A 12,701-nucleotide genomic window follows, 5' to 3' on the forward strand; every position below is an offset into this window, starting at 1 on the left:
GTACCAGTATTCTCAGTAATCTGGCCTTTGAATTTTGGTGAGGGCCTAACAAAACAGTGGTCCAAATTATGTGCTGGCATTTACGCAGAATTTGCTCAATTTGGTGGATAATGTCTCCTACATCCCTAGCCCTTCCCAGTTGCTGTAAACTGAATATGAGGGTGGGAGTAGAAATTTTAGCCTCCCACCCCCCGAACAGGGATTGTCAGCTGTTGATCTCAGCTGAACTAGAATTTTAAAGTACCATGAACCTGTTTTTCCCAAGGGCTTGTAGGTCCAGATTTTAAACAAGAATCCACTTTGACATCTGTTTGAGGAGTAGCTATCACAACATTTGAGGCTTCCCTCAGCTCTTCACTTTATTGCCAGTGCTGGCTGTTGTTGCTATTGATGAGGATGGCAGAATGTCTGGAACATGCACGTTGAAATTTTGAGAGAATCCACAAAATTATCTTTTTCATTCTGTTAATGTTTGCTTTTGTGAGTGGCAGCGTGAAGCAGTTGAGGCTTTGAAGAGAGGGGTTTTTTCCCCCCTCCAAAGACCTTGATCTCACCTGATTTCGACTCCTTGCTTGCAGAGCCCTCTCCCTGCGCCATTGTTTTATTTCTGCTCGTGCCTAATAGTATTTGACGACAACTACAAGCACCCCTGGGGACTCGCTGCTGTTTGCGTTCAATTACAAACTGAAGGTCTGATTATAAGAAACGTGCTTCGGTTCACAGCTGCAGTCAAAATGAATGGAAACAGAAGGTGCCAAGCACCCCTGAAAACGAGGCCCCTGACACTGCTCATTTTTAATGACTCAAACCGAACTGGTAGATTGGAAGCCAGTGACTTTCACCCCTCCCCCCCCCCCCCACCCTTGAGTATCCAGTCGTGGGAAGTAATGAAGTTTTATTGGACCTAGGCTGTTAATTTAACTCACATATAAGCTGAGAGAAATTGATTGGATTTTAATCTCTCTGACATTACAATTAAAACTCTTTTTTAAAAAAAAAACCTGGGCTGTAACTTTGTAATTGGAACACAGCACCTTGAGATAAGGCCGGGTCCTCTGATTGGAGACTTCCTTTGTCTGTCACAAGCGGAACGTGCAGAATTACATGCATCAGTTTTAGCCCAGCATGATTTACAGTTCTGTAGGGGATACCAGAATGAGCCATGAGTCAGGTAGCACCTGCCCCAGTGTAGCACCTGCAAGGCCATTATCCAGTGATGCTGGTGATGCGGAGTTGGTTTCCACCTTGAAACAAAAGGTTTAGTGGAGCCCTAAACATAAAATAAAGGAAACCCAAATCAATGGCCATCAAGACTATCAAGGAAACACACACTGCTTGTAAATGGATGCATGTGTATTAAATATCTCTAATTCAAAAGTACAAAGATAATATGTATAAGGTGGCCAGAGTGGAGTGGTGAGGGTCTTACTCCCCTTTCTTCGTGGCCTGCTTGTGGTCAATCAATCAATCAATATTTTATTTCGGTCAAAGACCAGAAAATATCAGATATAAAATATAAAATCCAGATAGTACATTTCCAGATCAGATACAAAATAAAATTGAGGTAACCAGTTTCCAAAGACTGTTTGTCCAAACCATAATATAAGTTCAAGTTAAAAACTGGAATAAAATTTGAATAAAAGATAAAATCATTAATCCAAAGATCCTATTTTTATTGCCCTACTTGTCCATGCCTTTTAACCACATAAGCGCTGAATTTTGCCACCTCTCTGGTTATATTCGGATTGGCATCTTCTAATAGTCTTTCCATGGCACAATCCTCAGGGCCAAGAAAAATTGATGTTGGAAGAGAGTCAAACAGTTTTTCCCTCATTTCTTTGTGAGTGGGGCATCGTAAAAAAATATGCGTCAGGGTCTCTATTTCCCCCATATCACATGGACAAAGCCTGTCGATATATGGAATTTTTTTATATCTGCCCTCAAGTACTGCTGAGGGAAGAGCATCACATCTGGTGAGTGTGAAAGCCCTCCTAAGTGACTGGCTGTCCAATTTATATAGATAGGGGGAAGGGCCCAAAGTGTATTTAATGGATGGTTTGAGATTAAATTTGGGGAATGCTGTTATATCTGGTTGACGAGCCATATCTTGAACTCTCAGCTTGACTGTAGTCTTAGCTGAGGACAAGTCTTATGTCAAGAGAGCACTAGGTGATATGCCTCTCTTGTGCAGGCCTTCCCTAACTTCACACATCCATCTAGGTTGGAAAGAGTCTTGAGCTATTAGGGGACATAGTCCTTTAGGGTTTGTATAAACATTAAGCCATTGATAAACTGATAGTAAGAAAATTCTGTCAGCAACTTTCATTTGACCCGTCTCTAACCTTACAAAGGTATTCGGTACACCAGGCGGAACCTGTAGAATGGCTCTGCTTGTGGTCTTCTGGACACCTTGACGCTCTCATTCTCCTGTCTCATGCTGGAGAGAGAGTGAGAAGGTAGAGAGGCAAGTAAAGGGTGCACAGGTCCCCCTGTGGTGGGGAAAGACAACCCTACCTGTTGGAAGGTAGTTTTAAAGGCTTGTAGGCTAGAAGGTTGTAGTTCTAGTTCTGCATTTAATATTAATAGTTATAGCTTAGATAGTGTGTATATCTTTGATGGGGTTCAATGTAGCAAATGCAGTTCAATGTAGCAAAATGTAAAGTGTTGCACATAAAGGCAAAAAATCCAAACTTCACATACACACTACAGGGGTCAGTGCTATCAGTCACAGACCAGGAAAGGGATTTGGGCGTCTTAGTTGATAGTTCCATGGGAATGTCAACTCAATGCAAGGCAGATGTGAAAAAGGCAAACTCTATGCTGGGGATAATTAGGAAAGGAATTGATAATAAAACTGCAAAGATTGTCATGCCCTTATATAAAGCAGTGGTGCGACCGCACTTGGAGTACTGTGTCCAGTTCTGGTCGCCACATCTCAAAAAGGATTGAAGAGATAGAAAAAGTGCAGAGAAGGGCAACAAGGATGATTGAGGGACTGGAGCACCTTCCTTATGAGGAGAGGCTGCAGCGTTTGGGACTCTTTAGTTTGGAGAGGAGACGGGTGAGGGGGGATATGATTGAAGTCTATAAAATTATGCATAGGATAGAAAATGTTGACAGAGATAATTTTTTCTCTCTTTCTCACAATACTAGAACCAGGGAGCATACATTGAAAATGCTGGGAGGAAGAATTAGGACTAACAAAAGGAAACACTTCTTCACGCAACATGTGATTGGTGTTTGGAATATGCTGCCACAGGAGGTGGTGATGGCCACTAACCTGGATAGCTTCAAAAAGGGCTTGGACGGATTTATGGAGGAGAAGTCGATCTCTGGCTACCAATCTTGTTCCTCTTGATCTGAGGTTGCAAATGCCTTCGCAGACCAGGTGCTCAGGAGCAGCAGCAGCAGCAGGCCATTGCTTTCACATCCTGCATGTGAGCTCCCAAAAGCACCTGGTGGACCACTGCGAGTAGCACAGTGCTGGACTAGATGGACTCTGGTCTGATCCAGCAGGCTAGTTCTTATGTTCTTATGGGTGATGCCAGGGCATAGAATAGTCTTGTGGCTTTTTAGATTGATGGTGATTGTAAATTTATTTATTTATTTTTATTTATTTCTTCAATTTATATAATTTATATAATTATATAAAATGTGGTTTTCAGAGAGCTGTGTTGTGAACACCGATAGTCACTCAATAAACTTGATCCAGATAGCTGGCCTCATTTCCTGATGCTTACAGATATGCAGCAACAACCACTGGATCTCTCACAAGTCACTCATTATTGGGTTGGACGTTGATATCTGAGGCTCCACGTTCACGAACATAGCCAACCACGCAGACATCCTCTTATTTTTCTCAGCAGAAATAGTCATGACACATACTGAAAACAGCATCCTTTTATTTCCCCCAAGTAAGGCTCAACAACAAGATCAATCTTCACTTCTAAGACAGAATTGCATCGAGTCATTCCCACTTGTTTTCTTTGGTGGTCGTTTGATCAATTTGCTATTTCACAAATTATTCTATTTTACTCTCTTGATTCATTAGTTCTTGATACATACCGCTGCTATGTATTGCTGACTTGCCGGTAGGATGTATCTGTCAATGTTTTATTAATGTTTTGTGGGATTTTTTCCCCCCTTTTCTGTATGTGTGTTGTTGTTGTTTTTAGCCAGTGAGACCGGCAATGATTTCCACCCCATGTTCTTCACGCATGATAGGTCATTTGAAGAGTTCTTCTGCATTTGTATCCAGCTGTTGAATAAGACATGGAAGGAGATGAGAGCGACATCGGAAGACTTCAACAAGGCAAGATTGCGGGGCGGGGAAACGGAAACTGTCTGCCTTAAATCTTGCGTAATTCTTGCCCCTCTCTGGACCATATCTGAAGCTGCTTGAGATGAATAGAAAGCAAGGCACCTTCTTATCACGAGGGTCATAGTCAACAGAATGCATCACGTATTTGAAAGCATCCATGCATCAGATTTTCCTTTATGTGGAAATGTTTTACGTGATGATTTATTTTATTTATTTATTTATTATTGCATTTATAAACCGCCCCATCCCCTAAGGGCTCTGGTCGGTGAACAACAAATATTACAAAACAATATAACAATACCAATAAAATTAAAATAATTAACATCATTAAAATATATGATGATGATGATGATGATGACGACGACCTTTATTGGCATGTACATTAAATCATCATGAACGCATATAAAATTTAAATATACAGCATGAAGAAATAATAGAGTTAATATTACAAGTGATTAAAACGATGCACTGTTAATTAATGCTAGTTACAGGTTTCAGTAGAAAGAGAAGGCTTGAGAGACTTAACTTTTAGAACTCCTGCCAAATATTTTGCTACTACAACTGTGACTTCAGAACTGCGATCGTTCCGTAAGAGCAGAATTATTTGATCTTTACAAACAAAATGCCGATGACTGAATTAAAGCCAAGAGAATATATCGCCAAAGACCCTCATGTAAGTGACAGTCCAAAATTAGGTGCTGTATGGAGTCTGTCACATTGGCCCCACATGAACAAATACTTGCCTGGCAGGGGGCCTGTCTCAGTCTCCCCAGAATGTTTTCCATGTCCGGTAGAAAGCCTAGCAATCTCTAGGACGTAATTGCTCACATTCAAGAAGACATTTAAAAACAGGTTCTTCACATGTGTTCAACCCCATGAGACTATGTCACTTACTCTGCTAAAAAACTAGTTCTTAGTAAGCACACTAGTTCTCTGTGCAAAGGGCAAGGGGATCTTTATAAAAATTGGATTTCACCAGTGGTGGGATTCAGCAGGTTCGCACCACTGCGGCAGAACTGTTTGTTAAAATTGTCCTTGTAAACTACCAGTTGTTAAATTATTTGAATCCCACCACTGGATTTCACCTAAGAGTAAAAATGTGGTAAAATATTGCTTGAGGAAGGCCCACATTTCAGTCTTGAGGAAGACCTAGATTTTGGTGGTGCCATTACTGTTCATGCAATACAAAGTTACTGAGAAAAGGGGGCAGCACAGCTCTTTTTCAATGGGGCATTTTTCTCCCACTGCAAGGGCTGCACATTAATATTGTAAAACGTTTTAATGGGTAGGCAAAAATTATGCTTCAGTCAAAGAATAGAACTTTTCAGAATTTGGCTTAAGGCACTGGAAGGTAAACTCTTTAACAAGATCCCTGAACGCTTCTGAAATGAAGTAGCATCTGCTTGTTTGCAGTTCAAAACCTAGTTAATGAATTTTCTGTGGCCCCGCCAGTGGTGGGATTCAGCCAGTTCTCACCACTTCAGCAGAACCGGTTGTTAAAATGGTGCTTGTAAACAAACAGTTGTTGAATTTTTTGAATCCCGCTACTGGAACCGGTTGTTAAATTTTTTGAATCCCACCATGGCCTGGGTCTCATTATAACAACTGTGGGACCCCAGCAGAGTCAGTGAGACACAGCGTAGATCATATGAGATCTGATTATAGCTGGGGAGAAACCACTGTGGTCTGCCAAAGTCATTTATCCTCTAGTCTGGCTTCTGATCACTTGCTTTAGGCCTCAAAGGGTAGCCTTGTTTGCTGCAGTAAAACAATTAGATTGCAATCCACTAGCACCTTAGATTTATACAATTTGAAGATGGCAGGAAAGTTGCCCCGGTATCCCGATTAAATTTGTGTGACTGGATGTTTAGATATGATATCATGTTTGAGAGGCGAGCAATATCTCAATCCAACTATTCTCCTTGTTTTACATTTATTTTTTAAAAAATCATATGAGATCTGATTATTTGGCAAATGTTACTTCTAATAACTTCAGACTGCCTCTTGCTTCTGTCTGTTTTCAGATGATGCCAACAGCATTATTGGCTGGAAGATACTCCCACAGTCCATGGGCCTTATGCCCGTGCATTTGTGGGAAACCTGTAATGGCGGATCTGCCGCATTATGTTTTATGCTGTCCTCTCTGTAAAGAACCTAGAGCCAAAATTCTTAAGAGCAGATTAACAGGTCTAAACTTTCCCTCTGACATGCTTCTTTTACCCCATTTATTTACCCATTTATTTCATACAGAGCTTCACTTTTTGCCTTGACTGCTAGAAAATTACCATCTAAAGACACCATTAAAAGCTCTAGATTATATAATGTTTATTAGTTGAATGTTATTTACCATATGTTAGTGTGTTTTATTTTATAATTCCTTTGGATCTTTTGTATATTATCTATTTTGGTTTATTGTGAAGGCCTACTGCCATGTACAGTGCAATACATCCACTAGCACCTTAGAATGGCTGCGGCAGCACAGAGCCTACTGAAGCTGACCCAAAATGGCAGGTGCTGCTATAGAAACAGACAGGTCTGGCTGATAGTCGTCCAATGCACCATAAATGCTATTTCATCAAAGGTCCACATTTAATAGTGCACAGAAAGGTGTTTTTGACAAAGGCTGTGCTTAAAAACTATTTTTTAAGGCTATTAGAGAATTGGGACTATTTTCAACAGTGGAAAAACGCTGCTTTCACTTCTTCCAAACAACTACCTATCGCTGGGGTGGCTGCACACACCTTCCACGGGCAGATTCAGTGCTGCCCCCCTTTGGATGGGGCCACAAAGCAGAGTCGTTTTTCTTTTGAACTTCTGTATTACAGCATGTCATAACTCCTATAGTTATTGGGGTATTGTTTTTGTGCTTTTTATTCTTCCCATCCATACACCCAACTTTCAGTTGTAGCAACCACAGAATTTCAGTTCTGTATTAGCATTTGAGAACATAAGAAAGAGCCTGCTGAATCAGTCCATCTAGTCCAGCACTCTGCTACTCGCAGTGGCCCACCAGATGCCTTTGGGAGCTCACATGCAGAATGTGAAAGCAATGGCCTCCTGCTGCTGCTGCTGCTGCTCCCGAGCACCTGGTCTGTTAAGGCATTTGCAATCTCAGATCAAGTAGGATCAAGATTGGTAGCGATAGATCGACTTCTCCTCCATAAATCTGCCCAAGCCCCTTTTAAAGCTATCCAGGTTAGTGGCCATCACCACCTCCTGTGGCAGCATATTCCAAACACCAATCACATGTTGTGTGAAGATTTACTAGCAGCAAGCATGTCACTTTCATTCAGAGTTAGGGTCATTTTGTTAAAAAAAAAACATGGTCTTTGTCTCCCTCTCTCTTTTGCATATATATATATATATTTTATATCTTGTATTCGAATATATATATTTTACTGTGCCTTACTGGTGTATTATGTGAATATGTAGATTGTTCATGCCACGTGGGTATTCTGGAAGAATGAAAATTTGTTCCATTCACAAGACACACAAAAAGGTCCCTGTTAAACCTTTTTGAAATTGGTTGTTGTGGGTTTTCCAGGCTGTGTGGCTGTGGTCTGGTGGATCTTGTTCCTAACGTTTCACCTGCATCTGTGGCTGGCATCTTCAGAGGTGTATCACAGAGAGAAGTCTGTTACACACTGAATCCAGTGAGAAGGGAATGTTTTAGTAAGGTATATATTATCCATGTCCCAGGGTGTTAAAATTGTTTTTTGCAAGTTCAAAGGTGCCCTATGGCTGACGTTCCAACCTGGGTTGTAAAATATCGTATTTATGAGAAGTTTCTAAATGTAATAATCTCAGTCCTTGATATGTGCATCCCCACAGTCCTTAATATATGCAGCCACATTTGTAGATTTCTGTAGCTAAAATGGTAGGAAATCATGTTTCAGACTAGAGGACTATCTGACCTGAAAATTATCTCTGGCTCAGTCTGAAAATATCCCCTACATTACACAAAACGACATTTTATTTTCCTGGGCTTCATACAGAATAAAAATTGTAATCTCTCTTGAGTCTTCTAATTTTTTAAAGAGCTTTCTTCATATAGTCTCACATTCCCCCTTCACCAGCAAAATATTTTGCCTTTGGTTACCTTGAAAAGAATATTTCTCCTACAGCTTCAATACGTGACATATTATCTAAAGGCTATTTTCCAATACATATAAATTTTTCACTTTTTCACTTGCTACCTCACATGGAAGGAAAAATAATTGAGCTTGTCTCAAAACGAGAAAGCAGAAAAAAATCTTTAAATGAATTATTGTTATCAATTTGTGTGGCCCTATTAGCTAGCTTCAGAATATCCTGAAGTGCAGGGAAGAAGGGAAGGATGGGTAAAAACTCATTATTTTCCACCAAAATGTTTTTCCTTCCTGTCATAGCCAAACCTGCCATAGCCAAACCCAAATTCCTTCCACCGGAGACCTCATGCCTTGTGAGATCTGAACTAACAAAGCATCTTTTAGTTCAAGGTATTACACAAGTATTATTTTAACTATGCTTGCCATCCACCCACCTCTGAAGGTAAGGCTCATTCTGCACATGCAAAATAATGCACTTTCAAACTGCTTCCAGTGCTCTTTGAAGCTGTGCGGAATAGCAAAATCCACTTGCAAACAATTGTAAAAGTGGTTTGAAAACACATTATTTTGCGTGTGCGGAAGGGGCCTAAGTCTCAATTGTTGCTCCAACCTCCAATCCTTGAGAAATTGAGGAGTGGGAGTAAAATTGATCATTACCGTAGAAATTGTAAGAAATTCCTAAAGTGTCACCCAGAAGACATGGCCCACAGTCGCCCTGAAGAAAATGGCCACTTTGGAGGGTAGAATCTATGGCATTCTATTCAACCAAGGCTTCTCCCCTCCCCAAATCCCGCCCCATTAGACTCCATCACAAAATCTCCAGAAATTTCCCAGCCTGCAGCTGGCAGCCATAGCCAGGCCAGGCCCCAAGGAGGCCTTCTTCAAAGACTAAAACAGGCCTGGAAAGGGCTCTGTCTCCTCCCCCTAGCCTTTACTGACATAAACAAGCCTTGAAATACTGTGGTTGCCTAAACAGCCACTGAGAGACTCCTTTGCTTAATACTACACTGCCCAATGTATATATATATTTTTAGATTTCAGATTTTTCTGCAAACTGGGAGGCCTATTTCAGGTTTGTAACATGACCTGTCTTGCCCATTTGCAGCTCCAGTCCCCAGTTTTTAAGTATCCAAAGGTTTGGCTGACTTCACTATTCAAATACAAGATAAGTGAAGAGCACTTTTTGAAAACGCTTCTATTACAGATGAAGAATATCCCCTCCCCTTCAATCGAAGGTGTTTTCATCGAAGGTCTTTGAAAGAGGTGCTTCTTCCATACAACCTCCAGTGTTGTAAATCACGTCCCAGGCTTCAGCCTGGGAACGCCGTTGCGGCGGGGGAGGAAGGAGAGCAATGCCTCCTCCCCCTGCCAAGCCTTGGGGCCGCGCCAAGAGCTCGCTGCCCAGCAGGAAGGGGTGTCACAAATTGGGTTTGCGTCCATGTGGCACCTAGTAATTTCCTGTTCCGGTTCCATTGGGGGATGTGCTGGACAGCGGTGCTGTCCGAAGGGCCTAAGGGGTCAACTGGGGCTGCCCTGTAACCAGGTTCAGCGGCTTGCTGCCTGGGGGTCAGGATGTGCTCTGTTATGCTCACACAGCTTCAAGGTTATCATTATATGTTAAATAAATTTGGGCTGCGGCTGATTACTTTTCCAACTAACAAGTGGTTGTGTTGTTAATGGAACGAGTCTCCATGCAAATAGGTTTGTATTTGTTGACAAGCCATGAGCTTGGGCATGCAAAGACGTGCCATAAAAATAAATCAGCCCCCATTCCTTTCTTCCTTGCTGAAGATGGGAGCATGTCGTGATGCTACTGCTGCCTTGCTTTTCCCTAGCAGCTACTCATTGTAGGCATCCTGAGGGATAAATAATTGCTCACTGGAAGGGGCTCATTGTTCAAAAGCAGCATTTGCGGAACGAACAATCCCGTCGAATGCTGTCCTATAGCACAGTCAGCATCAGCTAGCGAGCGGAGGTTTGAGGTAAAGGGCATTTCAAATGCTAATTAAAGACCAGGCTATGAGGTACAGATGTTCGGGAGGAACAGTTCCTGCCGCTTAGAGGTCACCGTGGCAAAGTCGATGGTAAATAAGAACGGCAATATAATTCCCTTACTTAGCGCTCAGAGCTTATCAATTATAATTTCCTCTGACTTAAATGTTTTCCACACAGGGACTAGCTTTTGCAGTCGGGCTTTTCTCTGATCTTTCGGAAACTGGCTTGGCTGTGAAGTTTTGGGTGAGATCGAAGCACAACTAGGTGGCTGCCATGGGGTTGGGAAAGTTAAGATTTTCTCAGCCCTGCACACATGGCAACCATTTCCCCTGACCCTTCCCCCAGGGAGACAATTACCCACAGCCACTGGGAAATTTTATTCAGCTTCCATTTTGAAAAGCTCCCTGGTGTGGGTGTGACCTTGCTGCCCTCAGGACAGCGGCAGGGAAAATGGCTGCCTTGTAGGAAGGACCTGAGGAATCCAATTCAATTCTATTTTTATTTTCATTTAGCCTTTATTTGGCATAAACAGTATAAAAAGTATAAAATCACATCTAAATCGCATCAAAATACAAACTTGCAACATATAACAAATTAAGTTGATTCATACATACTGTTGCTTGTGGGATATTTCCAGCAGAAAGTTCGCAGCCATTTCACAGAATGTAGCATCAGAATTATTTAATAAGAACAATAGTCTGCTTAGTTCATCCAGCTCGCTAGGTATCATAGAAAGCAACCTGGAGTATTTGACTCTAATACTTGCCGATTTAGGACAACGGAATAATTGGTGAGTTAATGTTTCTAATTGATTTGCACCACATGAACACACCCTTTTGCACATTTCTAGGTTGTTATATCTACCTCGTAGATTCAATAAGCCTTTATTGGCATATACACGATAGTTCCAGTTAAAATATAGTTCCAGTTAAAAAATACAGTTCCAGTTGAAAGTGAATAGTAAAAAACTTCTGACAAAAACTTTGCCACTATAAGGCAACAATAAAAATCCTGACAATTTAAAAGCATAACTACTTTATCTGATTCAATATAGGGTCTATAGCTTGGGATAGCAGGCTGGATTGGAGTTCTTGGTATAATACGCAGTTCAGGAGAATGTGTGGGATGGAATCCAGCTGTCCTATGCTACAGGTACAGAACCTCTTATCGCTTGGAAGACCTTTAAGTCTTCCTCTATGTAGCGGAGATGGCATGATGTTAAATCTAGCCAGCATATAGGCTCTCCTATGTATGGGATTTGTGAGCGCTGTAATATAATAGGCTGGGTATCCCTGTGTGAAAGGAATTGACATATTTGTTGGTGAATAAGATTTATTTGCCAAGCTCTGCAGTTGTTGATAGTCCATTGCTAACAGCCTCTCTTTAATGAGGTCAAAAGTTTCAGTAAAGGTTAGCATATTGAAGGAGTCGCTGTCATAACCCAGTTCCCCGATCTTTGCTGTAACTATTGTGCACCATTTTGAATGGTGGAGTTCACTCAAGGTAAGTTCTGTCAATGAGTTTCTGGAGCTTCGGTAGTGAATATTTAACCAGAATTTTATAACGATTAGCCAAATAGTGGCCTCTATAGAATATTGGCCAGATTCTAAACATAAGACTGCGTATGGGACGCAGTTTGGCACGCCAAATAATAATTTTCCTACCCACATGTCAGTCATCCAGGCTTTGCGGCAATCTTTCCCAAAATGTTGCAGTAAAGTGGGTTTGGGAAAGAAAAGTCAGGGGAAACTTTGGAGGTACACAAATGCACAATGATATTGTGCGGAAGCTTTAAATAGCCTGTTTCCCAGCAGCACTGAATACACGTAAATAACCTGTGTAGAAGGAGTTTTTCAAAATCCTTCCTGGCGTTTGCTACCAGGAGCATAACAAGACCTAATGAAGCTTTTGGAGCCAGCGTGGTGTAGTGGTTAAGAGCAGGTGGATTCTAATCTGTAGAACTGGGTTCGATTCCCCACTCCTCCACCTGAGTGGCAGAGGCTTATCTGGTGAACCAGATGTGTTTCCGCACTCCTACATTCCTGCTGGGTGACCTTGGGCTAGTCACAGTTCTCTGAGAACTCTCTCAGCCCCACCTACCTCACAAGGAGGAGAGGAAGGGAAAGGAGCTTGTAAGCCACCTTGAGTCTCCTTACAGGAGAGAAAGGTGGGATATAAATCCAAACTCTTCTTCTACTGCTACTTTCTGAAGCCAGGCAAGTTGAGCTTCAAATAGCAAACCCATCCTCAGCTCCTTGGAGAATTCCGTCAATATGCATGTGAGAGAATTATGTGGT

At 41.6% G+C, this 12,701-nt stretch overlaps 1 protein-coding gene across 1 annotated transcript in view; it reads left to right on the plus strand.

Annotated features, from left to right (window-relative positions):
- Positions 1–12,701, plus strand: part of ELMO1 (engulfment and cell motility 1) — a 395,692-nt gene that overhangs the window by 281,798 nt on the left and 101,193 nt on the right. Inside the window, exon 16 of the mRNA XM_048510558.1 lies at positions 4,176–4,312. Within this exon, the coding sequence (XP_048366515.1) occupies positions 4,176–4,312 (137 nt within the window). The remainder of the gene's footprint in view (positions 1–4,175; positions 4,313–12,701) is intronic.

The sequence above is a fragment of the Sphaerodactylus townsendi genome, linkage group LG11 (assembly GCF_021028975.2).
Source record: "Sphaerodactylus townsendi isolate TG3544 linkage group LG11, MPM_Stown_v2.3, whole genome shotgun sequence".
NCBI classification, from domain to species: domain Eukaryota; kingdom Metazoa; phylum Chordata; class Lepidosauria; order Squamata; family Sphaerodactylidae; genus Sphaerodactylus; species Sphaerodactylus townsendi.